Source organism: Entelurus aequoreus, linkage group LG19, assembly GCF_033978785.1.
Source record: "Entelurus aequoreus isolate RoL-2023_Sb linkage group LG19, RoL_Eaeq_v1.1, whole genome shotgun sequence".
In the NCBI taxonomy this organism is placed as follows: Eukaryota; Metazoa; Chordata; class Actinopteri; order Syngnathiformes; family Syngnathidae; genus Entelurus; species Entelurus aequoreus.
In genome coordinates, this window is record NC_084749.1 from 17,137,878 (window position 1) to 17,154,846 (window position 16,969).

Consider the following 16,969-nt stretch of genomic DNA (forward strand, 5'->3'; position numbering starts at 1 on the left):
AGAAAGCGACGATTACCCCATTAATTTGAGCGAAAAGATGAAAGATTCGTGGATGAGGAACGTGAAAGTGAAGGACTAGCGTGCAGTGCAGAACGTATCTTTTTTCGCTCTGACCGTAACTTAGGTACAAGCTGGCTCATTGGATTCCACACTCTCTCCTTTTTCTATTGTGGATCACGGATTTGTATTTTAAACCACCTCAGATACTATATCCTCTTGAAAATGAGAGTCGAGACCGCGAAATGGACATTCACAGTGACTGAACATGTAAATACACGGTTAATAATTTTCAGCTTGGCGAAGCTAAAAAAAATAGAAGCTAACTTAGCTACAGAGCTAACGTGACAGCAGGCTCAAATGCAGACAGAAACAAAATTTTAAAAAACCCTGACTGGAAGGATAGACAGAAGATCAACAATACTATTAAACCATGAACATGTAAATACACGGTTAATAATTTTCAGCTTGGCGAAGCTAAAAAAAATAGAAGCTAACTTAGCTACAGAGCTAACGTGATAGCAGGCTCAAATGCAGACAGAAACAAAATTTTAAAAAACCCTGACTGGAAGGATAGACAGAAGATCAACAATACTATTAAACCATGAACATGTAAATACACGGTTAATAATTTTCAGCTTGGCGAAGCTAACTTAGCTACGGGGCTAACGTGATAGCATCAGTCTCAAATGCAGATAGAAACTAAATAAAAAAAAACCCTGACTGGAAGGATAGACAGAAGATCAACAATACTATTAAACCATGAACATGTAAATACACCATTAATAATTTTCAGCTTGGCGAAGCTAAAAAAATAGAAGCTAACTTAGATGCGGCGGCGGGCGTTGTACGCTTTTGACGACACCCCGGCCGCCATCAGAGTCGGCAAGAAACATATATTTCCCCAAAGTTACGTACGTGACATGCACATATCGACACACACGTACGGGCAAGCGATCAAATGTTTGGAAGCCAAAGCTGTACTCACCATAGTGCGTCTGCTATCCTGCTCAAAACACAACACAACCTCCTGGTGTTGGTGTTGCTGCAGCCAGCCGCTAATACACCGATCCCACCTACAGCTTTCTTATTTGCAGTCTCCATTGTCCATTAAACAAATTGCAAAAGATTCACCAACACAGATGTCCAGAATACTGTGGAATTTTGTCGAAGAAAACAGAGGTATTTGTATGGGTCCAAACACTTCCCTTGACCTCGTGACGTCACGCGCATACGTCATCATACCGCGACGTTTTCAAGCGGAAGTTTCGCGGGAAATTAAAAATTGCACTTTATAAGTTAACCCGGCCGTATTGGCATGTGTTGCAATGTTAAGATTTCATCATTAATATATAAACTATCAGACTGCGTGGTCGGTAGTAGTGGCTTTCAGTAGGCCTTTAACAGCCAATACGCTCTTGTAGAACAGGAGGGTCAAACTCATTTTAGCTTAGGTGCCGCAAGGAGGAAAATATTTTCCCGAGTGGGCCGTAACGGTAAAAGCATGGCATGATAACTTAAAAAAAAAGACAACTCCAGGTTGTTTTTTCTTTGTTTTACTTTTGGCCAAAAATAGAACAAGCACATTATGAAAACGTACAAGTCACGAATAATCCTCAAGAGTAGAGATAAATGCTTTGAAATGTAATATCGGAAATTATCGGTATCTGTTTCGGTTTCAAAAAGTAAAATGTATGACTTTTTAAAACGCAGCTGTACGGAGTGGTACACGGACGTAGGGAGAAGTACAGAGCGCCAATAAACCTTAAAGGCACTTAATTATCTACGGCTTTTCACACACACAAGTGAATGCAAGGCATACTTGGTCAACAGCCATACAGGTCACACTGAGGGCGGAAGTATAAACAACTTTAACACTGTTACAAATATGCGCCACACAGTGAACCCACACCAAACAAGAATGACAAACACATTTCGGGAGAACATCCGCACCGTAACACAACATAAACACAACAGAACAAATACCCAGAACCCCTTGCAGCGCTAACAATTCCGGGACGCTACAATATACACCCCCCGTTCATTCACATCACTCAACGTACTGTGTTATGTGCTTGAGGTATTGATAGTATTGATATTTGGATGTATTGTCTGGTGAGTGTGTAATGGGAGGTAAATGGTAAATGGGTTATACTTGTATAGCGCTTTTCCACCGTCAAGGTACTCAAAGCGCTTTGACACTATTCCTTCCACACACCTTCACCCACCCATTCACACACTGATGGCGGTAGCTGCCATCAGGAGCAAGGGTGAAGTGTCTTGCTCAAGGACACGACGGACGCGACTGGGTTGGTAGAAGCTGGGGATCGAACCAGGAACCCTCAAGTTGCTGGCACGACCACTCTCCCAACCAGCGCCACGCCGTCCCCGTTAAGTGACACCTAAGATCACCAACTGACACAAACGATACTAACGGTTACAATCCGATAATGATATCGCATAATAGTGGCTTTGTGGTTAGAGTGTCCGCCCTGAGATTGGTAGGTCGTGAGTTCAAACCCCGGCCGAGTCATACCAAAGACTATACAAATGGGACCCATTACCTCCCTGCTTGGCACTCAGCATCAAGGGTTGGAATTGGGGGTTAAGTCACCAAAAATGATTGCCGGGCGCGGCCACCGCTGCTGCTCACTGCTCCCCTCACCTCCCAGGGGGTGAACAAGGGGATGGGTCAAATGCAGAGGATAATCTCACCACACCTAGTGTGTGTGTGACAATCATTGGCACTTTAATTTTTAACTTTGATATCGGAAAACAATATATATACTGTATATTGTGGTATGATACGGGGTATGTGATATGTTGGATTCAAGCATTTCCTGCAGCGTGTTTACTTTGCTGGGGTGAGGCGGTTAGTGGCGGGTGTCCCCCCCCCCAGCACACTGAGATAAGATTTATGGTAATTAGATAAGAATTGCCAATGGATTTCCTCACACACACACACACACACACACACACACACACACACACACACACACACACACACACACACACTGAGTAGTAGTCGTGAGAATGCAATTCAAATGTAAAGCTGGAGCACCCTCATTAGAAGGGAAACAAATGTCCTAGTTAACATTAAAAAAACAACAACAATGGCACAGGAAACGGAGCTCGATTGAACACATTTGTGTGTAACGATTAGGGATGGGTGATACCACACTTTTAGGATTCGATACGATACGGATACTTTTTCTTGCATTTTCGTCGATACCGATACCGATACCATTCATTTCTTATTGGCAGTTTTTGTCAGTCAAAAATATTATTACTATTGTTATTATTTAAGACAAATCACAAGACAAATACAGACCATTTATACCACATTCATTATGGTCAATATATAATACAAGTAAAATTAAAATAAATAACATAAATATGAAAAATACATTAAATATAAACAAAAATATACGCATTTTCACGTTTCTTATTTCTCAAAAAAAAAGTATTGGTAGAAAAAGCTTAAAAAAAACATTTATTCATAACAATGTTATGTTTCCAACCTCTTTGTGGAAGTAAACTTATAACACTTCTCTGAAGCAAAGTCAACAATTTCCTTATCACAATAAACTAGGATTTCCTTGTCCTATAAACCTGCATACGAAAGACAGTTCCCTGAGAAAATGAACTTGGAAAAATGATCTACAAAAATGTCTGACACCTTTTAGTGTACTCGAGATATGACATCCCACTTGACTGAAGTCTCAGATTGCTGTCGAGGAAAAGTAAGAACCGCTGTCGGCTGGCTGTGTGTTTGTGTTTGTGTGTTGCACGTTGATGACGTCATTCCCCGTGACGTGACTGGGCCAGCTCTATACTCTGCCAGGTACAGGGCTGTCCCAGCACATAGTAAATTAAGTAAGTCATCAAAAACATCTGAAAGTGATGCTTGCACCCCCCACACGCCGTTTTTTGGTTCATATCGATACTTTTTTCAGAAAAGTGATGCCAAATGAGTAGCGTGTGAGTATCGATATATCGATACCATCCCTAGTAACGATGCAAGCTGACTTCTCTTCTCTATTGCCCGTCCAAAAAAAACAAAAAACAAAAAAAAAAGACACATTTTGATGCACCCCATTTATGCACGGGGGATTTCATTCCTACTCATTCCCAACCTATTTGTTCCCCTGCAGCTGTCCCCTCCGGCCCGCGCAACGTCATCTCCAGCGTGAACGAAACCTCGCTGGTCCTGGAGTGGAGCGAGCCCCGGGAGCTGGGCGGCCGCGACGACACCTTCTACAACGTCATCTGCAAGAAGTGCCTGCCCGAGCGGGGCATGTGCTCCCGCTGCGACGACAACGTGGACATCTCGCCGCGCCACCTGGGCCTGACCCAGCGCAGGGTGGCGGTCCGCAACCTCCAGGCCCACACGCAGTACAGCTTCGAGATCCAGGCCGTCAACGGGGTCTCCAACAAGAGCCCGTACACGCCTCAGTTCTCCGCGGTCAACATCACCACCAATCAGGCCGGTAGGTGCAGCTTTCCCTTTTGTGAGGCCACTTGATCTGCTCTGAACACGTCGGGGCTTTGTTCAAAAATGACATTCATGTGCCGGGGAAAGTAGTGATCAGTTCCTTGTGTGCAGGTAGGCGTGCGTTACGTAGTTCTACTTTGAACAAGGATCAAGAGCACAGACGGTTTTCTGAATGAGCTTACCAAAGAACTTTGTTTTAAACACCCACTGCTTGCTTTGTTCCAACACCACTCCAAATAGCAATAGGGAGTGTACTCAACATGATGAAGTATTCTAGAAGCCCACTGCTCCACCAGCCCTACAGCAACACCAGTAACTAGGTCACTGTAGAAGACACACCGGATTTTCCGGACCATAGGGTGCACCGGATTATAAGGCGCACTGCCGATGAATGGTCTTTTTTCGATCTTTTTTCATATATAATGCGCACCGGATTATAAAACGGACTGCCGATGAATGGTCTATTTTTGATGTTCTTTTCATGTATAAGGCGCACCGGCCTATAAGGCGCACTGCCGATGAATGGTCTATTTGTTTTTATATATTTTTTTCATATATAAGGCGCACCGGATTATAAGGCGCACTGCCGATGAATGGTCTATGTTTGGTCCTTTTTCATATGTAAGGCGCACCGGATTATAAGGCGCACTGCCGACGAATGGTCTAGTTTTGATCTTTTGTCATATATAAGGCGCACTGCAGATGAATGGTCTATTTTTGATCTTTTTTTCATATGTAAGGCGCACCGGCTTATAAGGCGCACTGCCGATTAATGGTCGATTGTTTGATATTTTTTCATATACAAGGCGCACCGGATTATAAAGCGCACTGCCGATGAATGGTCTATTTTTTTCTAAATCTTTTTTCATATATAAGGTGCACCGTATTATAAGGCGCACTGCCGATGAATGGTCTATTTTTTTATCTTTTTTTTTTTCATATATAAAACGCACCGGATTATAAGGCACACTGCTGATGAATGGTCTATTTTTGATCTTTTTTCATATAAAAGGCGCACCGGATTATAAGGCGCATTGCCGATGGTCTATTTTTGATGTTTTTCATACATAAAGCGCACCGGATTATAAAGCGCACTGCCGATGAATGGTCAAATTTTGATATTTTTTTATGCATAAGGCACACCGGATTATAAAGCGCACTGCAGATGAATGGTCAAATTTTGATCTTTTTTCATATATAAGGCGCACCGGATTATAAGGCGCACTGCCGATGAATGGTCTATTTTTGGTCCTTTTTCATATGTAAGGCGCACCGGATTATAAGGCGCACTGCCGACGAATGGCCTAGTTTTGATCTTTATTCATATATAAGGCGCACTGCCGACGAATGGTCTATTTTTGATCTTTTTTTCATATGTAAGGCGCACCGGTGCCTATAAGGCGCACTGCCGATGAATGGTCAACTGTTTGATATTTTGTCAGATACAAGGCGCACCGGATTATAAAGCGCACTGCCGATGAATGGTCTATTTTTTCAAAATATTTTTCATATATAAGGTGCACCGTATTATAAGGCGCACTGCCGATGAATGGTCTATTTTTTTATCTTTTTTTTTTCCATATATAAAACGCACCGGATTATAAGGCACACTGCTGATGAATGGTCTATTTTTGATCTTTTTTCATATAAAAGGCGCACCGGATTATAAGGCGCATTGCCAATGAATGGTCTATTTTTGATATTTTTTTATGCATAAGGCACACCGGATTATAAAGCGCACTGCAGATGAATGGTCAAATGTTGATCTTTTTTCATATATAAGGCGCACCGGATTATAAGGCGCACTGCAGATTTAATGGTCTATTTTTGATATTTTTTTCATATATAAGACGCACCGGATTATAAGGCGCACTGCTGATGAATGGTCTATTTTTTATCTTTTTTTCATATATATTTTATATATGAAAAAAGATCGTTCAATAGATTATAGGCCGCATTAAAGGGGTCATATTATTATAATTTTTTTTCTAAATGGAAAACACTTCCTTGTAGTTCCCCAACCTTTTTTCCACCAGGGACCGGTTTAATGCATACTTGCCAACCCTATTGATTTTCCCGGGAGACTCCCGGATTTCAGTGCCCCTCCCGAAAATCTCTCGGGGCAACCATTCTCCCGAATTTCTCCCGATTTCCACCCGGACAACAATATTGGGGGCGTGCCTGAAAAGGAGACTATTATATATGTCTCCGTTATCCATAGGTTTATCTATAACCCATAAAGTAGGCAGGCACGGAGCTATTTCTTAGCGTGTGTTTATTCCAGCCGGCACGTTAATACACTGACACACAACATCCGGATTCCCATCATGCATTGCTTCAAAACCACGGCAAGTAGTAATGTCCAAAAACATAACAGAGACGAAGCAGAAGAACGAAGAAGAGACATGGCGACGACGAGTAAGAGGAAGTACGCTTGCAAAGTTCCAAAATGATTGCAAAAAAATAATTTCAGTTCATCCAGGACAGCTGGAAGGGGAAGGGGTATGCTGCCTGCACATTTTGTAGATCAGACTTCTCCATTGAACACGGGGGCCGACTGGTGCAAATTGTTCCAGAGTCTGGGAGCTATAGCCTGGAATGCCAGGTCTCCACAGGTTTTAAAAACAAGTTTTTTGGGATCTTTAGAAGACCCTGGCCTGAAGACCGGAAGGAGTAGGGGCATAGCAAGTCAGTGATGTACTGAGGGGCCCCACCATGCAACGCATGGAATGTCAGAACTAACATTTTAAACTCAATGCGGAATTTAACGGGAAGCCAATGAAGACTGGATAAAACGGGGGTGATATGGGCTGTTCTTGGTGCACCGGTCAAAAGTCTGGCAGCCGCATTTTGTACAGTCTGAAGTCCCTTTAGCGTTGACTTGTTGAAAAAAGTGAAAAGAGAATTGCAATAGTCAATACGAGACGAAATGAACTCGTGAATGATCATTTCGAGATCCAATTTTTTACAACAAATTTCTCACTGGTCCTGGAGTATTTCTGACATGATGAGGACGGCGTGGCGAAGTTGGTAGAGTGGCTGTGCCAGCAATCGGAGTGTTGCTGGTTACTGGGGTTCAATTCCCACCTTCTACCTTCCTAGTCACGTCCGTTGTGTCCTTGGGCAAGACACTTCACCCTTTGCCTCTGATGGCTGCTGGTTAGCGCCTTGCATGGCAGCTCCCGCCATCAGTGTGTGAATGTGTGTGTGAATGGGTAAAATGTGGAAATACTGTCAAAGCGCTTTGAGTACCTTGAAGGTAGAAAAGCGCTATACAAGTATAACCCATTCATAAAAATGCTGCGGTGTAGCGTGCAAGGACGGGAGTGCAAGAAGTGACAAAAGATGGTGCTAACTGTTGTAATGACATTCAGACTTTACTTCAATCAATAACGGAACAGCATCTCCTCATCCGTAAATAACAACAAGGCCCGTGAAAAACCGTCCGACCAGAACTCACTAATAACTAAAGTTCCTTGGGTGAATAATATAAACTCACTACACCGGTATGTTTTAGCGCTTCCATTGAGAGTTTACTGACAGATATAAGTACGACTTTTACACTACTTTGTATTAGAAATGGCAACAACGGAGGATGAATGTCACATGACAAGAAGATAGAGAAAAAGAAGGAGCTTATCGACTACAGTGTCGGCTCGAACTACAAAGGCGGACGCGCGCAATTTTTCAGGATTTATGCAGATCCCAAGTACAGATCAGCAGGTACCAGAAGGTAACAGTTGCTTTTGCATTATATGGCAAAACAAAATGGCAGATAATGTCTTACCTTATACACACACCATAATAATACTCGACAAGCCATCAAGCGGTGCGGCTTCATCGCTTACCAAAGTGGTACTATAACATTTTGATAGATTTTTGAGCGCCGTGTGTAATGTTCTATATTGTCACTAAACTTAACTACATGGCCACCAGGCCACACTTTGGACACATTCCCCTCCGCATTAGTTTGGAGGTCCTTGGTCTGGACAATGTTGACGACCCCTGCTCTACTATTTTATGTGGCTTTGTGGACTCTGTTTTTATGATGATGTTTCACAGTCTATCTGTACAAAAAAAAAGGCTTTTGTTATGGTTCTCACTGCATGCCTCTTAAGTTGGGCTCTGGTCGCTTTGTTAAATTTGCTCGGTCTTGGTTTAAACAACGTAGAGGATTATCCGTGGGCCCATCCCCCCCTCATCCTTTTCGCACCGTGGCCTTGTCCTTTACCCTTGTGGCGCCGGCTCTCCTGAAAGATGCTAAAGAAATGTAGTCCCTTTGTGGATCTGGGACCCCAAGGCTCGACAGTGCCTCATGATAGGCCCTCATTGTTTTTATGAGGGGTGCAGCGCTAGGATGACAGACCCCCAGTCTGTCAATTCATGGGGAAAAGCCTGGGTCACATTAGACCAGGAGGAAAGGGGCAAGAGAGCATCATCTGTGATTAGATTATCCCCTGCTGTAGTTCCAAGACTTTCCCCCACATGTGCATTCAACTTTAAGAAGCAAAATAAATACTAGGGTGGCGATAAGCCCTGGGGCCCACCTCCGTAGTTACTTCTACATCTGCCCCTCAAGGACGGAGCCTAATCCCCTGGCTGGAGTAACCAGGGGATCTACTCCGGAACCATTGTCTTCTGAGAGAGAGAGAGAGAGAGAGGGGTGTGGTGGAGGTCTGGAATAGGGTGGGCTTGCAGAGGAGGAGGGGGGTGGGGGGGGAGAAAAGACTTGGGGAAGAAGAACAGAAGGATGTCAGGTCTCAGACACAAGCTGGATTTGGAGAAGGAAAAAAAAAATGTAAGGGGTCGGGGATCAAAGAAAAAAAACGGGGATGGAAAAGTTTGAACAAGAATGGAGAAGCCTGCAGGGGAGGAGTGTTGGGGAAGATAAAGAGAAATGTTTAGGGTCTTTTGAAGTCTGTTCAAATGTTACATTTTTTGAGAATTAGTTTTTTTCACCGTGTGTCATAAATACAATCTCATGAAATATCAATTATTTAAATGCAACCATCCTTACATGTATTAATGTAAGGATGACCTGTATTTTAGATCAAAGTGTAATAATTGTGTAACATAAATGCACCAATGGGTGTTGTCAGTACAAAATGTATGGTACTTTTTTGAAACCTTTATTTTGTCAGCACAGTGCTAGTGTTGTCCCGATACCAATATTTTGGTACCGGTACCAACATTATTTAGATACTTTTCGGCACTTTTCTAAATAAAGGGAGCCACAAAAAAATGCATTATTTGCTTTATTGTAACAACAAATCTTAGGGTACATTAAACATATGTTTCGTATTGCAAGTTTGTCCTTTAATAAAATAATGAAAATACAAGACACCTTTTCTTTTATTAGTAAGTAAGCAAACAAAGACTCCCAATTAGTCTGCTGACATATGCAGTAACATATTGTGTCATTTATCATTCTATTATTTTGTCAACATTTTTAAGGACAAGTTTGTAAAAAATGTATTATTAATCTACTTGTTCATTTACTGTTAATATCTGCTTACTTTCTCTTTTAACATGTACTATCTACACTTCTGTTATAATGTATTTATCACTTATTCTTCTATTGTTTGATACTTTACATTAGTTTTTTAAATACCACAAATTTGGGTATCAATCCGATACCAAGTCGTTACAGGATCATACATTGGTCATATTCCAGGGACATATTTCCTGAGTTTATAACCATAATATACTTTTTTTTTAAACAAAAGAAGATGTTGTGATGCCAAAAAATAGATGTAATCATAGTAGTATCGACTAGATACGCTCCTGTACTTGGTATCATTACAATGGATGTTAGGTGTAGATCCACCAATGGTGTTTGTTTACATTTTGACGCCGGTGAGCTACAGTGTGTAGTTTGATTGATTGATTGAGATTGATTGATACTTTTATTAGTAGATTGTACAGTACAGTACATATTCCGTACAATTGACCACTAAATGGTAACACCCAAATAAGTTTTTCAACTTGTGTAAATCGGGGTCCACGTTAATCAATTCATGGTAATTCAGTGAAGCATGTTTAGCTATTCCTTGTCCTGCAGGGATGATACTTGTAAGAAACTCACTTTATTTGTCGACCGGTACTTTTTAGAGGCAGTGTAGTACCAAATATGATTCATTAGTATCGCGGTACTATACTAATACCGGTATACCGTACAACACTATGTTGCACACAGCACTGTTATTGTGAAGGCTGGAAATGTGCTGCTGTTCTTAAGGACGCTTGTCTGCTAGAGACGGGGCTGCTCAGCAACACTTAGTATGTGTAGTATTAGAATATTAGCTAGCATTAGAAGTAAGACAGTTGGAGTTACGAAACAGGCCTCAGAGTAGGAGAGCGTGAGTCAGAGTCAGACAAGACCAGAACTGGGGAAGAGAAGAGAGGAAAGAGCGACAGAAGCAGACAACTCTTAGCTTGAAAAGGCACAAAAAAGCCTGGAAAGTCAGGTGGGTGGAATAGCAGCATGTTTTGTTTTTTTACCGAAGTGTGTTTCTTTGACTATGCACCGTGTAATATGTGTGATTATGCCCACATGACGGTCCATGGGGTGTCCTCATTTACACTTAAGGTTGTAGGTTTCACTGCGGGGCACCCTCTCCCTCCCTATCCAAGGTCTCTCAGAAAATTACCACTTTGCTTTGTAATCTAATAATTTACACCAAAAAAACAAAAAAACAAATCTTAATTCTTTGTATTTTGTTTTGTTGCTTTGTGCAGCTCCTTCTGCAGTACCCACGGTTCACCTGATGGCGGCCACAGCGAGCACCATGAGCCTGTCCTGGCTGCCTCCAGAAAAACCCAACGGAATTATTCTGGATTATGAGATTAAGTACCATGAGAAGGTGAGCAGAAATGTAAGTCCTCTAATTCGATTCAATTTCACTGACACTCGCGGTCGCTGTGTCATTTGAGCATTTGTAAAATGAGGAAAACAATACCACTGCTGATAAACACATGGTTGCAGAGAGGCGAGTTCCCATTCCCGATCTTTGTTTGTGTAATCCTCCTCGAATTATTCCCCTCTTTCTTTCTCTCACTGCTTGAGAATTTACCATCTTGCCATTCCTGATTCTACATTTCTACACCTCCCCCTGCCATCCACATACCCCTCGCCGTCTCTCCAGCCGTCCATTACAAAGTAGTCTTCCGGAGTGCACAGAACTGTGACGATGTGCCTTGGGGAGTAAACAAAGGCATTCAGTGTATATGTTTTGTTGTCTTTCCCTTGTCCCATCGGATTAACAAACCAGCTATAACAAGTCCCACCATTTCTATGTCTTGCTTTTTCATCCTATTGTCACCAGTTAACAACGTGAAATTGGTCAGCCGTGATAGAAACAGCAGCTACCGCAGCGAGATGATGATTAATGAGACAACCCGGGGGTTCTTGTACGGCCTGTGTTGTAGTGTTCTCATCACTGACTGTGTCCATCTGCAGGATCAGGGTGAAGCCATCGCTCATACAATGACGGCCCAACGGAGCAACGCCCGCATTGAAGGTCTCAAGGCGGGTACGCCTTACGTGGTGCAGGTCCGTGCGCGGACAGTCGCTGGTTACGGTCGTTACAGCAGCCCGGCGGACTTCAGCACCAACCTGCAAAGTACGTCTCCCTCAGACTTGTGTCATTATGGGGCTTAGCAGTAAAAACCCCCATGATAGTTATTTGAAAATGCTTTTGAACATAACGATGGCTCAGAAGCTTAGAGAGCCTGATGATGCTACACCTATTTTCCATGCAAAAAGAACCCAAATCCTTGTAGGGGATGGATGAAAATCTACTCCCAAGCAATCAGTCAAGGTATCATCCTTGGAATTGCTGCTTGTGATTAAAAGAACATTCTAAGGCTGACTATGGTCATCTTATTAAATGTGGTTGGTACTTCAGTTGGATACAGTCTCAAGAACACAGAGAGACAATTTTACTCAAGGGCTCCTTTTGCAATGCAATCCATGCGTAAGCGTGACAGGCAAACTGTACAAACCGACCTTGTGCACTTTACCCAGTTTGGATTACAAGTTTGCTGAGCATCTCTCTCTTCTCATTAATCCTTCAGCCGACCCACCCAAAATGTGGCAAGAGCAGCTACCCCTCATTGTTGGATCGGCTACTGCCGTCTTCGTCTTCATCATCGCCGTTGTGGTCATCGCTATTGTCTGCCTCAGGTAATAATAACATCTTTGTGACACTGAAAAAAGGTACCTATGAATGTGTAAAGAAAATGGATGGACAGATCGGGGAGTTTAAAGTATTGCAGGGCCTTCAAGGCATGTTGTGGAGGATATATTCAAATCAACTTGAATAAACAGATAGCTTTAAAGGTCAGCATTGTTTACATGTCCTCTAAACCACACCAGAACTGCCCCGGTGGATTGCCGTGTGCCACCTGTGAGGCCACTGACTGCCAGACAGCCTTGTGAAACTGTGAATAGTAAACAGCTTTGGGTAAAACGTTACTTTTCACACTGGACTCAGCACGACGGAGCAGCTGTTAGGTCTGATAGGCTTGTGCTCCAAGCTCAGCATTGGCTGTGCCGTTTCCTCACCACAAAGACCCCAGGTGTGCCCTTGTCTGGAGGGTCCAGTTATTGAGAGGACAAAAGCTGCTGTTCACACATTTCACAAAGTTAAAACATCATTTGGGGTGAACCGTATTGGTTTGTCCTTATGAAACTTATTTGTCAAGCAAACAGCCACATTTGTGTATATACACACACACACACGTGTGAAAGGTTGGCACCCACCACTGACTGGCGCCCACCCGGTTCCCTTCACAAGCCTGCTTAGGCAGCGGCTGACAAGCGTGGGCATCGGTCATGGTACAATGAATAATAATCTCCCCGTCTCCTCCTCCACTCCTCCCTCCTGCCTCCCCGCTCTCGTCTATTTTCACACCGTTTCATTGTGTCTCTCGTAGGGGTCTCGGTTTAACCACTGCTTAGACTGCTGCCACAGAAGAACACAGAGAAAATAATAACAGAAACGCAGGGCTTCGGCATATTCCGGAACCAAATTAGAATTTGAAATAAGATGCAAATCACCATCGGGTATTATTGCCCCGGTTACTGCTTAGACAACAAAGGAAGCGCATTAACATGCAATTTCAAAAACCCAGCCCCCTCGCGATGCCATCATATTTGTATCCACCCTCCAAACTCCCAGAGTACAGATGGGAAAAAATGGAAGGAATGTGCAGAACGACAGACAGAGAGCGAGCATCTGAGGAGAAACTAAGAGACAACGCGAATAAAACAGTTTGATATTTGCAGGAAACGGAAGGCCAACCGTTTGAGTCCGTCTAAGCTGCTCATGCTGATGGTACACAGATTGAACTTGCTGTTTCAGACATGGTTGTGACTTTCTTATTTAGTGGAGCATTGATGTAGTTTCCCTTGTTTCCAGTGCTATGTATGGTTATGCTGCTGAGGTCTGCATCAGCAATCTGAATCTGCGTCAACTTTCTGTTGCCCGGATCTTCTAAGTTACTTTTGTTTTCTTTCAACAGAAAGCAAAGGAATGGTTCAGAGTCCGAATATACAGAGAAACTGCAGCAATACAGTAAGTACCTGTGTCGCCACTCTCGACTTTTACGCCGATGGACGGAAACGTTCCTGTTATGTTGTGGGATCTTGAACTTGACAACAGAGATTCACTTTCCTGTTCTTGCCACTGAATCCCCTATAGTCACCCCGGGAATGAAGGTCTACATTGATCCCTTCACCTACGAGGATCCCAATGAAGCCGTGAGGGAGTTTGCCAAAGAGATTGACGTCTCCTGCGTGAAGATCGAGGAGGTCATCGGCGCAGGTAACCCACCAAAGCTCCTGAGCTACAGGGGGAAGACTGCTAGTCACCTCCAGGCCATACCGTTAGAGGACTTCACACCAAGCGGTACTTTCACTCAATTCATCGGTATGCCCTTCCCCCATCCTTCTCTTCCACCTCACTTGTCACACTGAAATTCTTCTCTAGTCGTATACAGATTTTTCCCAGCTAAATACAAGTCTTTGGTTAAATATGATTCACAGTCCTAGCACCTTGTTCCTCACGTAATGTTTAGAGTAGATCTCCATTTGTGTTGAACCCAATCTTGGGACTGGTTTCACAAAGAGCTGTGATCCAAATTCTAATCCACGGCAGTCCTTACAAAGTACATTTTTGATGATGCTCATTATTTGGTAGAACACTTTCACGTATAGCCTTTCTCATACCAGGTTATTTTAAGGGGGTCGTATTATGATTTTTAATCTAGATCTAATACCCTTCCTTGTGGTCTACATAACATAGAATGTTAGTTTTGAAAGGCGGGTCCGGATGCATTTGAACCCCTCCATGCCTCGTTTTAGAAGTACACTTCTGTACCGACAAATACAATTTAGAACCGTATGCTACTTTTTAGTGGAAATGGCAACAGTGGAGGATTTTAGCATTCTCCCATATATGAATGAGTTAGAGTCTGACCCGCTCTAAGAGGGAAGCAAAGAAGAAGAAACTTCAGAACCGAAGAAATGAAAGCATGTCAAAGGTTAGTTTGTTAGCTTTCTCTTTCAATGTCTTTCAGTCCATACATCTATAAGTATACAGGCTCAGGGTATTATAATGTCCGCCTCTCTATTCATCTATTCATGTAGTCTGGTTAAGCTAACGTATCATTACATTTTTTAATCTACTTTTACTGGACTAACTGCTACATTGGAGCCACCGTTGCCATAAATTTTAGGAACAGTCTCCGGGATTAAATGTCATTTGGGTAAATCTTTTTGTATATTATCCTCGGACCAAGACTGGTTTCTTAGTCCGGCAGCAATTCTCGCTGGGTGCCACTTCCAAAACGCCTAGTAGGTACATTGCCATGAAACTCTAAAGTTAAGCAGGCACTTTTTTCTCATTCATAAGCGGCTGGAAGTTTGTGCAGTGACCTGTGCTGGTTAATACAACCAATAACCGAGCATTTTCAGTCTTTGGTTTTTGTTTGAACGACTCTACTGCTAAGGAAAATAGAAATGGTGGATTTGCACAGTCTCTCTCTTAAAACCTCTACCATGTTACCACCGATGTTAAATGTTTGGTAAACTTAGACTTAGACTTAAGACTTGATCTACAACGGAAATTGTTCCACACAGTAGCGTCGCAAATCAGTGCAAAATTGTTTCATAAATATATCAACAACATCTCAATTTATGGGGATCCAAATCACAAAAATCTGTGCTAAGAGGCAAGAAAAGTGGGTTTTGCATAATATGACCCCCTTAAGTCGGTTGAGAAGCCCCCAAAATTCACTAACATGAAAAATGTCTGCGTCATCCAGATACCGGGATAACATTACAGTCTACCCAAAAAAAACAACCAAAATGTCGGTTTTAAAACAGCCTTCACTTCTCTTCCTCTGACTCCTTAATAAGGATATCTTGTTTCAAAGACAGCAACCAAAATATGAGTAACACTCACTGTGACACATAATTTTGTAATTTACACTGATGTGACCATAAAATAAAGTACTCATTGAGTTGTCCGGAACACTGGGTTTCAAGGAGCATCCGATCATTCCTAAAAGTCATCTTTGTGAAACCATCCCACAAAACAGGAGAGTTGCTGTGCAAGGACAAATGAATGATCTATTGTAAATGAGTACAAAAAAACAACAAACAAGTCAAACAGTGTCATACTGTAAGTCTTTAGAAGGCATGTATTTGAAATGTGAGATTTAAAAGATGAAAAGTTAGATTCTTAGAGCTTGTGGAATTAGTACGGTCTTTGTGCCATCTCTAGGTTCCTCTGTTTAGTTACAGGGTAGCATCGACTTACATTTACCCAAGACTCCCCTGCAGTAATATTGCTTTGTGAACTTTATCCTGCAAATAGTGGACAACATTTGTTGAGTCTTAAAAAAAGTAACTTGAGAATATATTCTTCCAAGTTACTTTCTAACTTTTGTTGACATACGATCCTTGCACATAATACTTCTTCCTCAGTCTGGTTAGTTCTTGTCTTTAGAACCACTTCCTGACATTTGATGTTGTCGTTGTGTAAATGGTAAAAAAAATATTACATCTGTTTGACATTAATGCTATAGTTATATCTCTGCTCAAAAAGCTGCAGGACTTCCGAGTGAGCTTTAGTTCTAGCAATATTCTGAGCCAAAATGGAGGACGTTGTGATGGCAAAGGAAGGAGTCTCTGCTACTGCTTCTGCTACTACCATTACTACTGCTACTACTACTACTACTACAGCTCTTCTGCAGCTGAGGCTACTACATGAAACCTGTGGCTTCCCAGCATTCGCAGTGACAACCCCATTTCTTCCGTGTTCCCTCTCCTCTCCCCGCTGATCCATCCCTACGTTCCTGCCCTTCCCTGGCCCCCTCCCTCAACTTTCCTCACATCTGCACCACTGTCGACATAAATCACTGTGGCCGCCATGAATTTCTCTCGCACCTGTGCACACGCTTGGTGTAGAC

At 42.6% G+C, this 16,969-nt stretch overlaps 1 protein-coding gene across 11 annotated transcripts in view; it reads left to right on the forward strand.

Moving 5' to 3' along the window:
• LOC133635166 (ephrin type-B receptor 3-like) overlaps positions 1–16,969 on the forward strand; it is a 149,692-nt gene that overhangs the window by 115,292 nt on the left and 17,431 nt on the right. For 2 of the 11 annotated variants that reach the window (XM_062028024.1, XM_062028030.1), the window contains exons 5-10: positions 4,152–4,487; positions 11,231–11,367; positions 11,952–12,114; positions 12,569–12,677; positions 14,018–14,070; positions 14,185–14,424. In XM_062028024.1, coding sequence (XP_061884008.1) covers positions 4,152–4,487; positions 11,231–11,367; positions 11,952–12,114; positions 12,569–12,677; positions 14,018–14,070; positions 14,185–14,424 — 1,038 coding nt within the window. Of the gene's footprint in view, positions 1–4,151; positions 4,488–11,230; positions 11,368–11,951; positions 12,115–12,568; positions 12,678–14,017; positions 14,425–16,969 lie in introns of all 11 variants that reach the window. The other 9 variants (XM_062028029.1, XM_062028031.1, XR_009822027.1 and 6 more) reach the window with 7 other exon arrangements.